At 47.3% G+C, this 14,794-nt stretch overlaps 1 protein-coding gene across 1 annotated transcript; it reads left to right on the top strand.

The window, feature by feature from the left end:
- The first annotated feature begins 766 nt into the window (after nucleotides 1–766).
- IER5 (immediate early response 5) lies at nucleotides 767–2,903 on the top strand. Its single transcript, XM_060643790.3, has one exon. The coding sequence runs from the start codon at nucleotides 1,003–1,005 to the stop codon at nucleotides 1,960–1,962; it is 960 nt and encodes a 319-aa protein (XP_060499773.1). The 5' UTR covers nucleotides 767–1,002; the 3' UTR covers nucleotides 1,963–2,903.
- Nucleotides 2,904–14,794: the final 11,891 nt, after the last annotated feature.

The following is a 14,794-nucleotide window of genomic DNA, read 5'->3' as shown; positions in this document are numbered from 1 at the left end:
AGTCTGGAACACTCTTCCCCTATATTTTTACCTTGACACAAAATAAAATTATGACATCATGATGGGAACACAAGACTTCTCTATTTGTATTTTTAGAACTTGCTAGATTCTTCCAAGGTGGACTAGTCAGTTCTTGTGTTGAAAAATCACTGTGGAGAACCTGTACCACCTCTCATTGTAACCTGTGACAAGTGTGTTTGTTTCATAGAGAACAAAGTGATAGATGACTGCTTTAGTAGAGAACCAATAACTTGGTATCTAGTCACAATTCCTTGGTAAGCAGCTAAAAACTTAGTAACTTTTAGGACTCTCTTTTTCTTTCTTAGATTTAACAGATGCTAAGAGTGTTTGTGACTCCAGGGCGGCAAGGCACTCATCCAAAATCAGTATCTGCTAAATACCTTGTGGTAATACTATTTGTTACGGGGGCGGGCGGGGGATACTCAGATGAAAGTTCCAGTGGTTTAGTTCCCTCTGGTTCTGGCAAGCCAGCGCACAAGCCAGAATCTTTAACTACAAACCACACTGTGGCTAAGCCTCCGTTCAGTGACCCGCAGGCGGAGAACAAGCCCCGACCCGTCCTGTCCGGCCACCGCCGCACGTCGTCGCCCCCTTTAAGAGACTGCTCCGCGGGACTAACGTTCGAATGGCCCTGGCGCCCCTCCTCGGCCTCCGATTGGTCGCGCGCGGCGCACGAGGGCGCGCCGCCCAGCCCCGGAACGGTTGGCGGCCCTTCGCGATTGGCGGGCGAGGGGCCTATATAAGACGCCGGGAGTGCGGGCCGCCCTCAGTTAGCGACCGGACCTGGGAGCGGGCTGTTGTCTGTCTTGAGTAGGAGCGGGAGTCAGCGCGTCACGGGAGTCGTTTCTTTTCAGAGTCTTCAGGTGTCGAAGGTCCACCCCCGGACCGGACTTGTCGACGCCTCTCGTCCCCTCCCTGTTTCCGAACGTGAGCCGGGCTCTCTCCGTCACCTCCGAGGCAGCCCTGCGAAAAGGAGGCAGGATGGAGTTCAAGCTGGAGGCTCATCGTATCGTCAGCATCTCCCTGGGCAAGATCTACAACTCGCGGGTCCAGCGCGGCGGCATCAAACTGCACAAGAACCTGCTGGTCTCGCTGGTACTGCGCAGCGCCCGCCAGGTCTACCTGAGTGACCCGTGCCCGGGCCTCTACTTGGCCGGTCCCGCGGGGAGCCCGGCGGCGCCGCCGCAGCAGCCCGGGGAGCCGGCGGCCGGGCCGCCCGCGGGCTGGGGGGAGCCGCCACCGCCGGCCGCTTGTGCCGCCTGGCCGGAGACCGAGCCGCAGCCGGAGCGCCCGGCCGACCCGGCCCCGCCGCGGGTGGGCGCCGCGGAGCCCGCGGCCCCGGTGACAGGCGCCGGGGACGCTCTTCGGGCCGGAGAGATGGAGGAGGCGGAAGCTGCCTGGCGCCGCGTGGAGGGACCGCGCGAGGCGGCGGAGGGAGGAGCCGGGGTCTTCGCGGGAGCTGAGGGGCCCCGTGGGGCGCGCCGCCACTGCGGTTGCCCCCCAGGAGGGGAGGACAGGCCGGGGGCGCTGGGCGCTTGCCCCCGAGTTGACTGCCGCTGCGCGCCGCGGCCGGCCGAGGACGAGCCCCCGGCACCGCCTGCCGTCGGCCCCCGGAAGCGCGGCGCGGCGGGCGTGGGTGGCGGCCCCGCGGGCGGTCCGGCGCCCGGCTCCAGCCCGCTCAAGAAGCCCCGCCGGAACTCGGAGGAGCAGCCGGGCGGGGCGGAGGAGGAGGAGGAGATGGAGACCGGGAACGTGGCTAACCTCATTAGCATCTTCGGTTCCAGCTTCTCGGGACTCTTGCGGAAAAGCCCCGGGGGCGGCCGGGAGGAAGCCGAGGGAGAGGAGAGCGGTCCGGAAGCCGCCGAGCCCGGGCAGATCTGCTGCGATAAGCCGGTGCTGAGAGACATTAACCCTTGGAGCACAGCCATCGTGGCCTTCTGAGCCCCCGGGTCGCGTTCGGAAGGAGGTTGAGCGGCGGGTGGCCCCGACGTGGGGCTGCGAGGACGGCCCAGAGACCGCAGGGCGCTGGACGCGTTGCGGGGACCGTGGGTGCCGCCGGGCAGCACCGACTGCCCTCGGGCTCGGCGGCCTCCCCCCTGGAGGCTTGTCGGAAGAGGACGATCGTTAACTTTTGTGTAGTGTTCTGTCTGTGTACGTACGTCTGTCTTGTTGAATTCAGACCATTTTGTCCTTCTGGAATGCACCACCCCTTTCCCAGGGCTGAGGAGATCGGGGGCAGACGGGGACTTTCCTTTGCCGGCAGCCCCGAGAAGGAAGCGGCGGAGAGGGCCGGGCCTGGGGAGTTCCCCTTTCGTGCTCGGGGGAGGAAGGGACTTTACACACACCCCTCACATGAAAGCTAGCCCCGCACCAGGGCCGGGAGTGGCATTTCCTCACAGGATTTCCTAAGACTAGAGGGATTTAGTCTGGAGCAGAGACCTGTATCATTTCGCTCTCCCCACTTTTCTCTCTCTCTGAAGAAACTTCTGTACCCTGTGATTACTCTGGGAAAAGGGAATCTGAGCGGCTCTTGTCTTCCCCACAGGGGGGGAAAAAAAGAAAAAAGCTTGATGAACTTCACAGAAGAGTTCAAGCTTGGAAATATGGAGTTTATAGAGAATAGATATATTTTTAAAAGCTCTAGATCGGAACTACTACAAGTGCTTTTAAAAAGTGTTTAATGAAACAGAGTTTACAGACAGAAGCCCTAAGTGGAAAGACCTTATGGTTTTGTAGATACGGTGACTCCAGTCTTTGTTGTATAAAGGTTGGGGGAGCCGACAAGGTTTTTGTACAGTATTTTCTCCTTCGTTGTATTGATTTTGGTATAAAAATGTAACTTTACGTGTCTAACACGTATTAAATATTTTGAAGCAACTTAATTGCCTCCTTGTCTGTAATCATCTGTCTGGGTTGGGAGGGAAGAGGGAGAAGGATAACTATGGTCCTGGCTGGAAAAGTGGTTCTTAATATCAGTCATGCACAGACTGGGGACATTGTTTTCTGACTTCACTAAGTATGGAGAGAGATGTTGAAGGTGTCTCCCCTAGATCAATGGAGGACTGCTATTAGGTACTGATACCAGTGGTCAGCCAATTTCTTAACCTGTCACTACAACTGCCTTTTCTGAAGTCCGTTTAGCCCAGTTTGATTTTCTGCAGCTCAATCTGATGGTGTCTAATATTAATTAACTTTAGTGCCAACTTTTGAAGCCCTTCCCGTATGCAAATATGTTTTCACAAAAACTTCTTTTTAGTATCCTGTTAAACTATATAACATGGGTCATCTTTCAGCTTTGTTATTGAAAAAAACAGACACATGAGGGCAGCTGATGAGACTGACCCGCCCAGTTGGTTGATTCTCCTCTGTATTTCAGTGGATGGAGTTTTCAGTGTTTTTTTTTTTTTTTTTTTTTCTCTTATTGTCTTATCTGTAGAAAGTGAAAGGAAATTGCTTGTGTCAAACTAGGTAAGGAAGGAGGGCTAGGCAAATTCAGCTTAGCAAAACTTCCTAATTTACTCAGTGTTTGGGTCATGGTAAACACTTAGGTGATGACAGCTATGTCATCAGTTGGTTTTACAATAATTACTGCATTTTAAGAGAGCTTTTTGTCGGGCTAGTATTCGATATGTGAAAGGGATTCACTAATCTAGTTCAGAAGCAAATCAATTAGAACGCTATTTTAAAATATTGTTGCTAGTACTTTAAAAGCTGTTATTGGTCTATAACAGCTTATAAATGAGTATTTAAGAGATGGAACAAATTGAGGAAAGATTAGACAAAGCTTTTAAGTAAAGGTTATGGCCTTTGAACAGGGGGAGCAAATGAATGGTGCTTTGGTATTCCTAAAGTCTTGATTATGTGAACTTCTGTCATAGCTCAGTAGGCCAGTGCTTTGATTTTTTGCAACTCTATTAGTGATTCATTAAGCATAAGGAACTTTTGGCCTTATGCTCCATCACCATAACAATATATTCATAGAATTAAACCTTGTCTAATCAGAGTCTTATTAAAATTGACATGTTTTTCTTTCAGAGATTAGCTATTTAAGTTCAGTTCTAGCCACAAGAGATCCATTGAGTGCTAACTGCTTAAACTGAATAAAGGGTCCAGGGCCTTACTTTTGCAAACATTTCCTGTTGCTAGAAAGTAATTATGCTTGAACAGCTATCTCAGTGCATCTTTATTTTTGAAAGGGGGTAACATTTGATGTGTTTAAGAGAGTTGGTACGCTTTGGGTAAGACTGAAGTTCCTGTTGATTGTTTTCACATTTAAGAGAAAACATGGGACCATGTTTCTACTTAATTTAGAGAACGTAAGTGGATATATTTGATAGGGAGACCTAGCTTTGTAGGAAATCTGAAGAGATCATGATTGGTTTTGCAGAATTGTTGCAGAAGCTGTATAGTGTAATGGTTAAAGCTTGGGCTCTTGAGTGAGACTTCTGATTTTGTATCTTGGGTCTGCCACTGAATTAGGTGAGGAACTCTAGACAGATGACTTCATCTCTTTCTGCCTCAGTTTTTCCAAATGTGAAATTGAGATAATTGTATCAATCTCGTAGGGTTGTGAAAGTTAATGAGCTAATGCCTCAAAAGTTCTTAGAAAAGTGAGCATACGTAGCACTCAGTTTTTTAGTTATTGTTAACTTAGAAGTGAATTTTGTGTGTAAATCAGATATATTACTGTCAAAAAATTGTGTATATTTGTAAGGAAGGCAAGTAAGGGGGAATCTATTTTAAACTTAGCCTATCTGAATGCTGGGTTTGTTTATTCTCTGGACACTTGGCAGTTACAAAGCTTAGTTGCATCAGCATGGTTTTGCTGTTCTGTATGTCTCACACCAACTCTGTGACTTTTCTGATTGTATCAAGCAACTCTATTTTCAGAGAAGAGTAAGCAGGAGTGAAAACACTCAAGGAGCAAAGATCTTGTTGACATACAAACGCTTTCTGTGAGTAAAGAAAAAAAATAGCCCACAGAGTTATTTTTAGCTTGAATTGCTTGGGCATAGAATGTTTCTTAAGCCATGTTAATTGATAGGTCTTGGACAAGAGCCTTCCCAGTGGCAGGATAAGGTTATCACACACAACTAAATCAGATTCACTGTGACTACAAATGAAGCCAATAGTTTTTAATACCTAACCACTTGTTGACCACTCTGGGAGGGACCTCTTCTTTTGATTAAAGAAACCTTAGCTGTGGTCTAGGGGGAACATTTTTTTTTTTTACTGTCCCATGAAAACTAGTTGTTTAAAAAGTGCTTTTTGATGAGTACTTCAAGATCACATTAATAGTGAATAAAGGTGATAAGTTTTAGTACAACACTTCTTAACCAGGTTACTTTAAACCTGTCTTTCCTCTCAGAAACTTGATTGTATTTGGGGAAAGGAACTTAAGATGGAAAGCTTGAACTGCACAGTGACTAGATTTTCCCTAAGGCACCTGGTAGAGTAATAATAACCTTTCCATCCCTATCTTTTATCACTGATTGGATTTGGGGATGAGAAGTGGGAGGGAATGGACTATTTAGCAACATTGGTAAAAATCTTCTCAGACTACAGACATAGTAAATATTGGGAATGGAATTAATGATGACAAAACTGCTCTTTTTTATCACTGAATTAGTCTGAATCTCTTACCTCAACTTGCTAGGCAGGTAACTCCCCTTAGAGCCTGTGAGATGGAGTCAAAAGGCTAATACCTACTGTGATACAGAGTTCGATGGACATTTATTTCCTTGTGCTTTTTTTTTTTTAAGTAGAGTTAGTTCAGTTCACTGAATAACCAAAGAAATTCTGATCTCTTGCCCTAAATATTCTTGTCCTGTTTGTGAATTTTTTATTCTTCTAAGCTCGCTTTAATCCCAGCAGTTACTGAAAGAAGAGGAGAATGAAAAGAAACAGCGATCCAACCCTCCCGTGACTATGAAAGAAGCCATTACTATTAGGTGCCGAACTCCGGTGGCAGTGAGGTCTGCTTCCCAGGATTCCTGGCACTCTTTCCAGTAATGAGCAGTTTGTTTCTCAGCCTTTGAACCATTATTCACATTTAAAATTCTACTCAGCGGAAAGCCTTGGGAGGAAAAATCTAGTAGAAGTAGAATTGATGTTAGGAATCATGGTAATCTTAGCTCATGTCCTTGGAGTTTTTCAGTAACAGATCTTGAGGGTATAATAGAGAAGAGAGTGTGTGAGAGCAGAAAGTGTAAAAGGATACACACATCTAGTAGAATGCCTCCTTCCTGATCCAAACACGGTTTTTCCCCATGCCTGCCACCACCCCTTCCCCCGGCAGGAATGAGGGTTTTAAAAATAAAACCCTTCTCTAGCTCTCTCTCAGAGAACACAGCCCAAAGCGTCTTTGCTGGACTATATCCTGGGGTTTATCTCAGACCTTTGGAATCTCACAAGCAGGGAGGGAGAAGCCTCCTGGGACTGCATTCCTACAAGCGCCTCTCCCTCTCCCCTACTCTCCTGATCCACAGCAAACCCCCCCCCCCCCCCCCCACTGGATACTGCCCACTTACAGGCAGGTGAGACATTGTCAGCTATGAGCTTTTGAAAGTTGCAGGAGGAAGGGCTGATGCCTGTCACTACCACCAAGCATCTTCCACAGGTAAATCTCTTAAGGGTCTAGCATACAGTAGGCCTGTGACATTTCTTGATAAATCTACTTTTTTATATAATAAAGTTTTCTGGGACCTGGTCACAAGAGGCCCCCATGCCTGTGTGATAAGCCACATCGCTAACTTACACAATGAAGGTAAGACTCAGTTTCCTCCTTTCTACCCATTTAGCACCAAGGCAGATCTGGTCACCCTCTGCTTTCTCCCTATGACCTGGGCCCCTGCCAGGCTGCCCCAGCCCATCATTGCACTAGATGCCAAGGCAAGGCTCCTTTCAGTTTTTCTAGAACTCAGGGATGTGCCAAACACCATGTGTTCCCACCTGCTTGTTCTATCTATTCAATGTCTCAAGTCTTGGGGCAGGACAGCTGCTGGAAGCTTGCTTTCTCTGAGGTAAAAGAAAACTACTCTGTTCTCCCTGCTCAAAGCACTGAGGTTTTCTCTGAGGGGCAGAATTTTCTTTGGCTACTCCTCATACTTGGTCCCTTTCCTGGATCCCATTCAAGTTTTTCTTCAGGCTGATCCACATCTGCGTGGCTGTTTCTTTCTAGCCACAGCGTCACCCTGCCCTTTGTGGCCTAGATACCTCCTTCAGTGCTGTAGTTATGTCTTTCCTATCTGTCTGTCTGGGTGCTAGTCTTCCGTCCCTCTACCCTCTCCTGAGGATGCTCACATTCATTGTTTACCTGTGGGGAAGAGTCTGAGTGCTCAGGGAAGAGCTGTGATTGGGAGTGCTACCTCCTGCAAGATGGAGCAGAGTTGGATTTCTTGACCTTGAACCCTGCAGAATCTGGAGACTCTACGCCCTGGAGATCAAGCCACAGCTGTAGTAGTGGGTCGTTCAATCCTGGTGCCTCACCAGACCCCCAATTCCATCATAATAGCAGGGGGTGGGTATGGGAGTATCCATCTAGAAACCGGAGCAGCTGCCGAAAAACAGCCTGGCTTTTGGCCAGATGGAGGGAAGGAGAGGCAAAGCCAGGGGAGCCCAAACTTGGGCTACACAGCATTTCCGCTCCCCCTTTCCTGGAACTGCAAGTGCCGCGTTTTAGAACAGATAATGAATCACAGAGCTGCTCTGATGAAGAAATCCAAAAGTGCCTCTTTGCCTTGTCTCTCCCCACGTCCCCCCTTTAGGCTTTGACTGATTAATATAAACTTTTTACAGTGAGTTACTGGAGGAATAGTCAAAACCCACTGGAATCCTGCAACTGAGGTGACCAGTAGGAAGTGAGCTAGACGGTGTGAAGAGATACTGCGTGGGTGGAGGTGGGGGGCCATCATTGGGAGGAATTGCCATGGAGTCAAGTTCTCCTCCTCAGAAGGTCTGCTGTGGGTCAAGTGAATCCAGGGCAGGAGCACTCCACCCACTTTTTTCTCCCCAGCTTTTCTCAAGCTGCACCCATTTTCTTCAGACAATTTCCAAGTTCTATTTTTGGTTTGGAAAAGGGTGAAAGTGCCTTGGCATCTGCATTTATCATCTTGTTCTCTCTCTGTGTGACCTACTTTAAAGACTGGAGTTGCTTTTCTTTTTATGGCTATGGGAGAAATCCCTGAAAGCAAAAATTCAGTTTCAGAAGCTGAACTTAAGGTACACGGGATACTATGTTGAGGTTGTTATTACTCTACGATTTCTGTGGTTTTCTCCCCCACCACCCCACTTCCTCTTTAAAATATCTTTTTAAAAGGCACTCCTTCCCTGCACTGCTAAGAGCATTTGTAAAGATGTGGTGTGGGGGTGATTTTGGCATGTGAGCTGGCCCAGCTGTCAGCTTCCCAAACTTGAAGTCACCTCAGCGTCAGGCATCTGGCCTCCTAACATGGAGCTTGCAGCTCCTTAAGGCTCCTGAACTTGCCTATGAGACAAGGAGACACAGAGGGGAGAGTCTCCTACTTATCAGTCAGGAAAGAGTAGATGAGGTCCAGAAAGTGAGTAGGTCCTCTCGAACAGTCCAGTGAGGACCCAAGCAGAGGCAGTGTTAGAATTCACCCTGGACCAGTCCTTGGGACCCCTCTGAGCCAGAAACTTGGGGACCAGAATCTGAAATGTGGCTTACTACTGGGAGAATCATTCACTTTTCTTGGTTTCTATTTATAGTCCAAAAAAAAAAAAAAAATTATCCACTTGCCTCACCATTGTTATTTAAAGATAAATCAGTGTTTGTAAAGCATAGCTAGAAGATAACAACTCAGACCTAGGTCCTATCAATTAAGTATTTACAGGAACACCCAGAAGGAATTCATCAATGGGGAACACAGAGATGCAAACAATAGCGTCCTGGTTCTCAAGTTGGATTTCATTCCAGATGAAAACAACACAGACACCGCCCCCCCGCCCCCCGAAAACCTGACAGTATGAAGTGTGATCTAGCCCCTTGCTTCTCAAAGTATGGTCCATGGACCAGCAACATGGGTATCATCTGGGAGTTTACCTGAAATGTGGATCTCAGGCCCTACCCCAGACTACTAAATCTGCATTTTAACAAGGTTCTGAGGTGATTTGCACATTAAAGTTTAAAAAGCAGGTATTTCCACTGATCTCAGGGTCAAGTGTAAACTTCTCAGCTTGAGATCACTCAAGGCCTAGCTCCCCCACACTATTCCTTCCTTCATGATGCCTTAGGGTACTGCCTGCAGGCATGTGTGTGTGTGTGTGTGTGTGTGTGTGTGTGTGTGTGTGTTGCTTTTCATATGCTGCTCTCCAGGGCATAGCAAAGTTTATAGATGGTCCTTAAACCTGAGAGCATAAAGAAACTCTCCAAGCAAGAGAGAAGGGCAGAAGCTAAGGATGTAATAAAGGGGAAGCCTGGAGGTAAGGGCTGGAGTAGGAAGAGGACATTGGTAGCAGGGACTGTGTGGCAAGGTGGGAGTAGAGCCAAGGAAGATGGGCAACAGAACAGTCAAGGAGAGCAAGAACAAAGAAAAAGGTCACCAAACTGAGGATAGTTACTGGCGAATTTTGAGAAAGTTTCTGGTAGAAGACAGGAAGAAAAAATCCAATTATAAAGTGTGGAGGGAAGGATGTGGAGGCTCCAGCTTCCTCCAAGAAATCTGGCATAAAAGGCAAAAGAGAACGAGAAGGATAGCTAGAGAGGATGTTAGGTCAATTGAAAGGGCCTGTACATTTCTTAAGACAGAACCAACCAGAGACAACTGAACTGAGGTGAATGGGGTTTGAATATATAAACTGCTAAGTATGCATCTCTTATCAGAAGGAAGAAACACTTTCTTTTTCTTCTCCTGTCAAATAAAAGGAGACTGGAGACACTAATAAATCACTCCAGGGACCTTGTTAGTATCAGCAGCCTGCATTGTCTTCCTCATTCCCAGCTGGCAAAGACTTGCAGCTGAAACTCCTGCATACCAGTTGGCAAGGTGACAAACTGAGAGGATCCTGGATGGTAAAGGATCACTCTCTCAAACCCTAGTGCCGCCAGCTACTCATCTAAAGATCTACGTTTCTGATGCTTCATCCTCTTTACATATCAGGAGTCCAAAACATCAGAACATGCGGGCATGTGCTATGAGGAAAGCAGAATCTGGGGTTCTTGTCAGCAGAAACACACACACATACACACACCCTTCTAGTCTGTTCTCATTTGGAAAGCCAGTTATGAATGAGTGTGGTTTTCCTGGGTAAGAAATTTTCTCTTCCTTCCCTCCCAAGCAAAGTCTGACCTCATCTGTCATTTTCAGTGTTATGGAGGATTAGTCTGAGGCTGAGAACGGGTTGAGACTTGCCCAACAAAGAGGCTCCGGATACTGAGAGAAGAAGGAGGGAAGCTGAGCAGTTTTGGGTCTCTTCAGGCAATGATGAGAATAGGAGTGGGAGAGGAGAGGGGTGGACGCATGGGGAAGGCAAGAGAGACAGATGTCTGTGGTGATTTCAAAAGAAACACAAGACTAAAATAAACGCAGAGTCAGAAAACAGGAAGAATGTGAGAAGGAGGAGAAGGTAATGGACTGAGAAGTGCAGTGTGTTTGGTAAAACATAGCCCTGTCCAGATGGAGAAACAGCATTATCCCCCAGCAAAGTCTTCTGGAACGGGGGTGGGGAAGAATGCAAAAGAATTAATAGCTCTACTTGGTAGTGGTATCGTTTTATGCTAAAGCGAAAATAGTCACAAAGCAACATCATGGTTGGACCTTCACCCCAATTTTCTGAAAGGTTAAGATGAGGCCCTAACTTGTTAGTCTTTGTCTGCCTAGACCACCCAGAGATAAAATTCAACCCAGAGCTCAAAATTCCTTCAGTCTGGTTGCTTTCTGTCCTAATTAGCTGAAGCTATTTCTTTCTTTCCTTTTTTTTTTTTTTTTTTAATGTTTATTTATTTTTGAGAGAGACAGAGACAGAATGTGAGTGGGTTAGGGGCAGAGAGAGAGGGAGACACAGAAGCTGAAGCTTCGGGCTCCAGGCCCTGAGCTGTCAGCACAGAGCCCGACACGGGGCTCGAACTCACGAGCCGTGAGATCATGACCCGAGCCAAAGTCAGACGCTCAACTGGCTGAGCCACCCAGGTGCCCCTGAAGCTATTTCTAAAAACAAATGGATCATCTTCTCTCACAGATTCCCTGGTGGCCCTTTCCCCACTGCTACCTGCATCCAGAGCCTTCTCCTGACTTCTCTGTGCTTCTCAAGTTCCCTTGGACACCAGGGCTGCAGACCTTAGACTCATCTCCCTCTTTTGCCGACACATTTAAACACTTGCTAACGCTTCTAGCATTACTTCCTGTAAAGCTCATTTCCATTCCTGCTCCTCACCGTCACCTTCTTTATTCTTTACGTCAAGCCCTTATTACTTCGGTCTATTCTCCCCTATCCTTCAACAACCTCCCCCCACCCACCAACCTGGTAGCTAAGAGACTACTCATCTTACAATATGGTTTTGGCGATGTTCTCAGTCTCTGAATCAAAAGCCTCTAATGACTTTCCACATTCTCTATGAACTCCTCTGTCTGCCATTCAGCTTTTCATTCAGCCATCAGTTATTGTCTGCTCTGCACCTGGCACTGGGTACAAAGTTGAGTTAAGGAATTTGATGTCTAGGGGAAAGAGCAATGGAAGACTCATTACAATTTGGCTTAATACTATGGTGATGCAGGAATATTGATGAGGGATGCTTAACCCAGACAGTGTCAAGGAAGGAGTCCTGGGAAGAGGAACTTATTTGTCTGCCGAGTCCCAAAAGACAAATTGGGAGTTAGCCAAATGGAAAGTAAGAGAAAAAAACAGTTCAGGCAGATGGAGCTGCATGTGCAAAGGCCCTGAGGCCAAAGAGCTGGTAGAATCTGGATATTGCAAATGCTTTATTCTGGTTGGAACATGGGTATAGAGTGGGATGTGGTGCCAAGGATTAGGAGAGGTCAGATTACAAAAGGCTAGGCATGCCACAGGAGGGGTTTGGTTTCATCTGGAAAGATGTGGGAGAGTCAAAAGAGTCCCACCAGGGGTGGGACCCACTCAGATTTACATGTAGATCCATCATTAGCTATAGTGTGGAGCCAGGACTGGGAGTGGAAGAAGAGGATGGATGAGGCAGGCTGAGGCAGTGGCCACATAGAGGCCTCCTCAGTCATCCAGGCGAGAAATCCCTGGGGCTAATAGCCACAGTGGCAATTCTCCAAATGTACATCTATTGTACATTGCCTCATATTGCTATTTACGTACATGTTTTTTAGTTGCATGAAATTCCTTACCTCCCCAGATTGTAAATTCTTTGCAGATAAGTGCTAGACCTTAATCTTATATATGTAGAGGCCTTTCGGTGAGGATTTGCACTGATATCAGTTGAACCAGAGAATATTAAAAAAAAAAAAAAAAAAAAAAAAGAGGGGTTGGTGGGGACTAGCCTAGAGGCAGCAGGTAGGAGGGAGCTCACAGCCAAAAGAGAGAAAGGAATGTGAGGCTTCTTTTGCTCTGACCCCACACTTCCTGCAGCCCAGCTGGGTTCCCACTCCAGTTTCTAAGAAGCAAATTCTGAATCACCTCTTTCTTCCTAAATTCTCTTCCCCCAAAGGATTCAAAGGCTTTAAGGGGTGTTGGAGTGGGGAGGGTAGAAATGCCATCTGATTCTTTCCCCTTCTCACAACATAGACGAAATGCAGTGATGTTGACAATGGCCACGCTGGGAAGAATGTAGCCAGAATAGAGCCTTCTGCCTCTCAGCCCTGGAATCTTGCTTCCAGTGAGGGCGGAATCTCACTTGGAAAGTAGGCAGAGGGCGGTGAAATTAGTCTTGAGAAGCTGGGTGGGAGCAGGGCTTGAAGGAAGGCAGCCATCCTCACAGGCAGTGAGTAGAATCACATCATTTCAGCCACTTCTCTGGTTACTGGCTGTCCTATAGGTAATTGGTTGTTTACTCACTCCCAGTTCTCAGAGGCTGTCGGACTCCCGCTGCTCTGGGAGCTGTGGGCTTCCCGACCCCCCTTTACCCTCACCTTCTCCACCACATTGAACCCACTGGGAAGGAACAAAGACCAGAGTTCAAGTTCTAATGAGGTCTCCAGTGAGGTAGAGGTGATAGTCTTTATTTGGTCCCAGGCAGACAGAGGTATTGAAATCCCAGAACCAGCCCTTAAATTGGCTGTTGGCCTGGTGCTCAGAACCAGTACCCCAGGGAGGGGGGCAGGCCTGGTTACCTGCTTTCTGGGAGAGGGGCTTGAAGTGCAAGTAGTTCTGCTGGGCTCGTTTCTTCCCCAACCGACAGTCCCTCCCCCAGGGAGGGCATTTGAGTGCTATGATTTAATAAATCCCCCAAAGTCTGAGTGGACTAAAGACGTGACAAACACAAATATGCAACTTGTGCTCAGGAAGAAAACAGCAGAAGAGAAGTGAATCCTTGTATCTGACTATAACTGGCAAGAATTTAAACTAATATTCCCGGAAGGGGACAGAGGGCTGTTAGTCCCTTCATTCACTAGGGTTCTCATCTGCATTTCCACTGCCAGGGAGGATCATGAATAGACCGAAGTTAAGATTTTGTGCCTCTGGGGACCTGTGAATTCGTTGACACCTTGCTAGTAAAAGCCATAGGTATGCAATTCATATCTTCTCCTAATTAAAGCACATTATCACTTATTTACAAATGGTTAAGGCTACAACAAACTAACCCTTGGGAGACCTCAAGTCAAACAAACACACAAACAAAGATAATTTACTATAGAATGTCAATATAAACCTAACCTAGTTTACTGTTGCTTCTCCTTAGGGTTATTAGGTCCTTAAGGACTCTTCACCTTGATCTCTGTTCCAGTTTGTTCTCCCCTTTGGCCAAGGCCCTGGGGAGATAACCAGAGTCCTTAGGTAGGAGGAACAGTGTCTCCAGTGGCATCTGGGGCATCTCTGCCCCTTCCTTCCCTCCACCATACCCTGCTGTCAGCAATACTTGTGGCTTCCCCAACAGACGGTGTTTGCCCAAGAGTCCTCTGCCTGGACCACTTTCCCCATATACCTGTGGTGGCAATTAATCCTTGCAGACCCTTCTCCTTGCAGTAATTGTTTGTTCACATGTGCCCTCCCCACTGCAAAAACAACCTTCATCTTTCCATCTCCATGATCTAGATCAGAACCTAGCATGCGGTAAGTACTTAGCATTAGTTGACTAGACGCTGTCTGGGGAGACTCAAGTCCTGGTTCGGCCATTCACATTCTGTATGACTTGCAGCGAGTCATTTAATCATTCTGAGTTTTAGCTTCTCACGTGAAAATAAATCCTGCCAATTCCAACTCACACGGTTACGAATTAAAAAGGAGACAACCGTGGAAGTGCTGAACAAAACGCCAGGTGGTGGGGGTGGTAGGAGGGGTGCTCAGCTCCAAGCGAACATGTATCTGTCTTACTCTGCTCAGACTGCCATAACAAAATACCACAGGCTGGGTGGCTTCAACAAAAGAAATGTATTTGCTCACAGTTTCGGGGAATGGAAGTCTGAGACCAGGGTGACGGCACGGTTGGGTTCCAGTGAGGGCTCTCTTCCTGGCTCGCAGATGGCAGCTTTCTCATTGTGTCCTTGCATGGTAGTGGTGGTTGAAGATCTCTCTTTTCCTCTCTCTTTTTTTTTTAATGCTTATTTATTTTTGAGAGAGAGTGAGAGCACAAGTAGGGACGGGCAGAGAGAGATTGGGACAGCGAATCTGGAGTGGG

The sequence above is a fragment of the Panthera onca genome, chromosome F1 (genome assembly GCF_046562875.1).
Source record: "Panthera onca isolate mPanOnc1 chromosome F1, mPanOnc1 haplotype 2, whole genome shotgun sequence".
In the NCBI taxonomy this organism is placed as follows: Eukaryota; Metazoa; Chordata; class Mammalia; order Carnivora; family Felidae; genus Panthera; species Panthera onca.
Note: the sequence above shows the minus strand (reverse complement) of the source record. Positions and strands in the feature narration are given on the sequence as shown.

Coding starts and splice junctions, on each gene's coding strand:
- IER5 (XM_060643790.3), top strand. CDS start 1,003: ATGGAGTTCAAGCTGGAGGCTCATCGTATCGTCAGCATCTCCCTGGGC.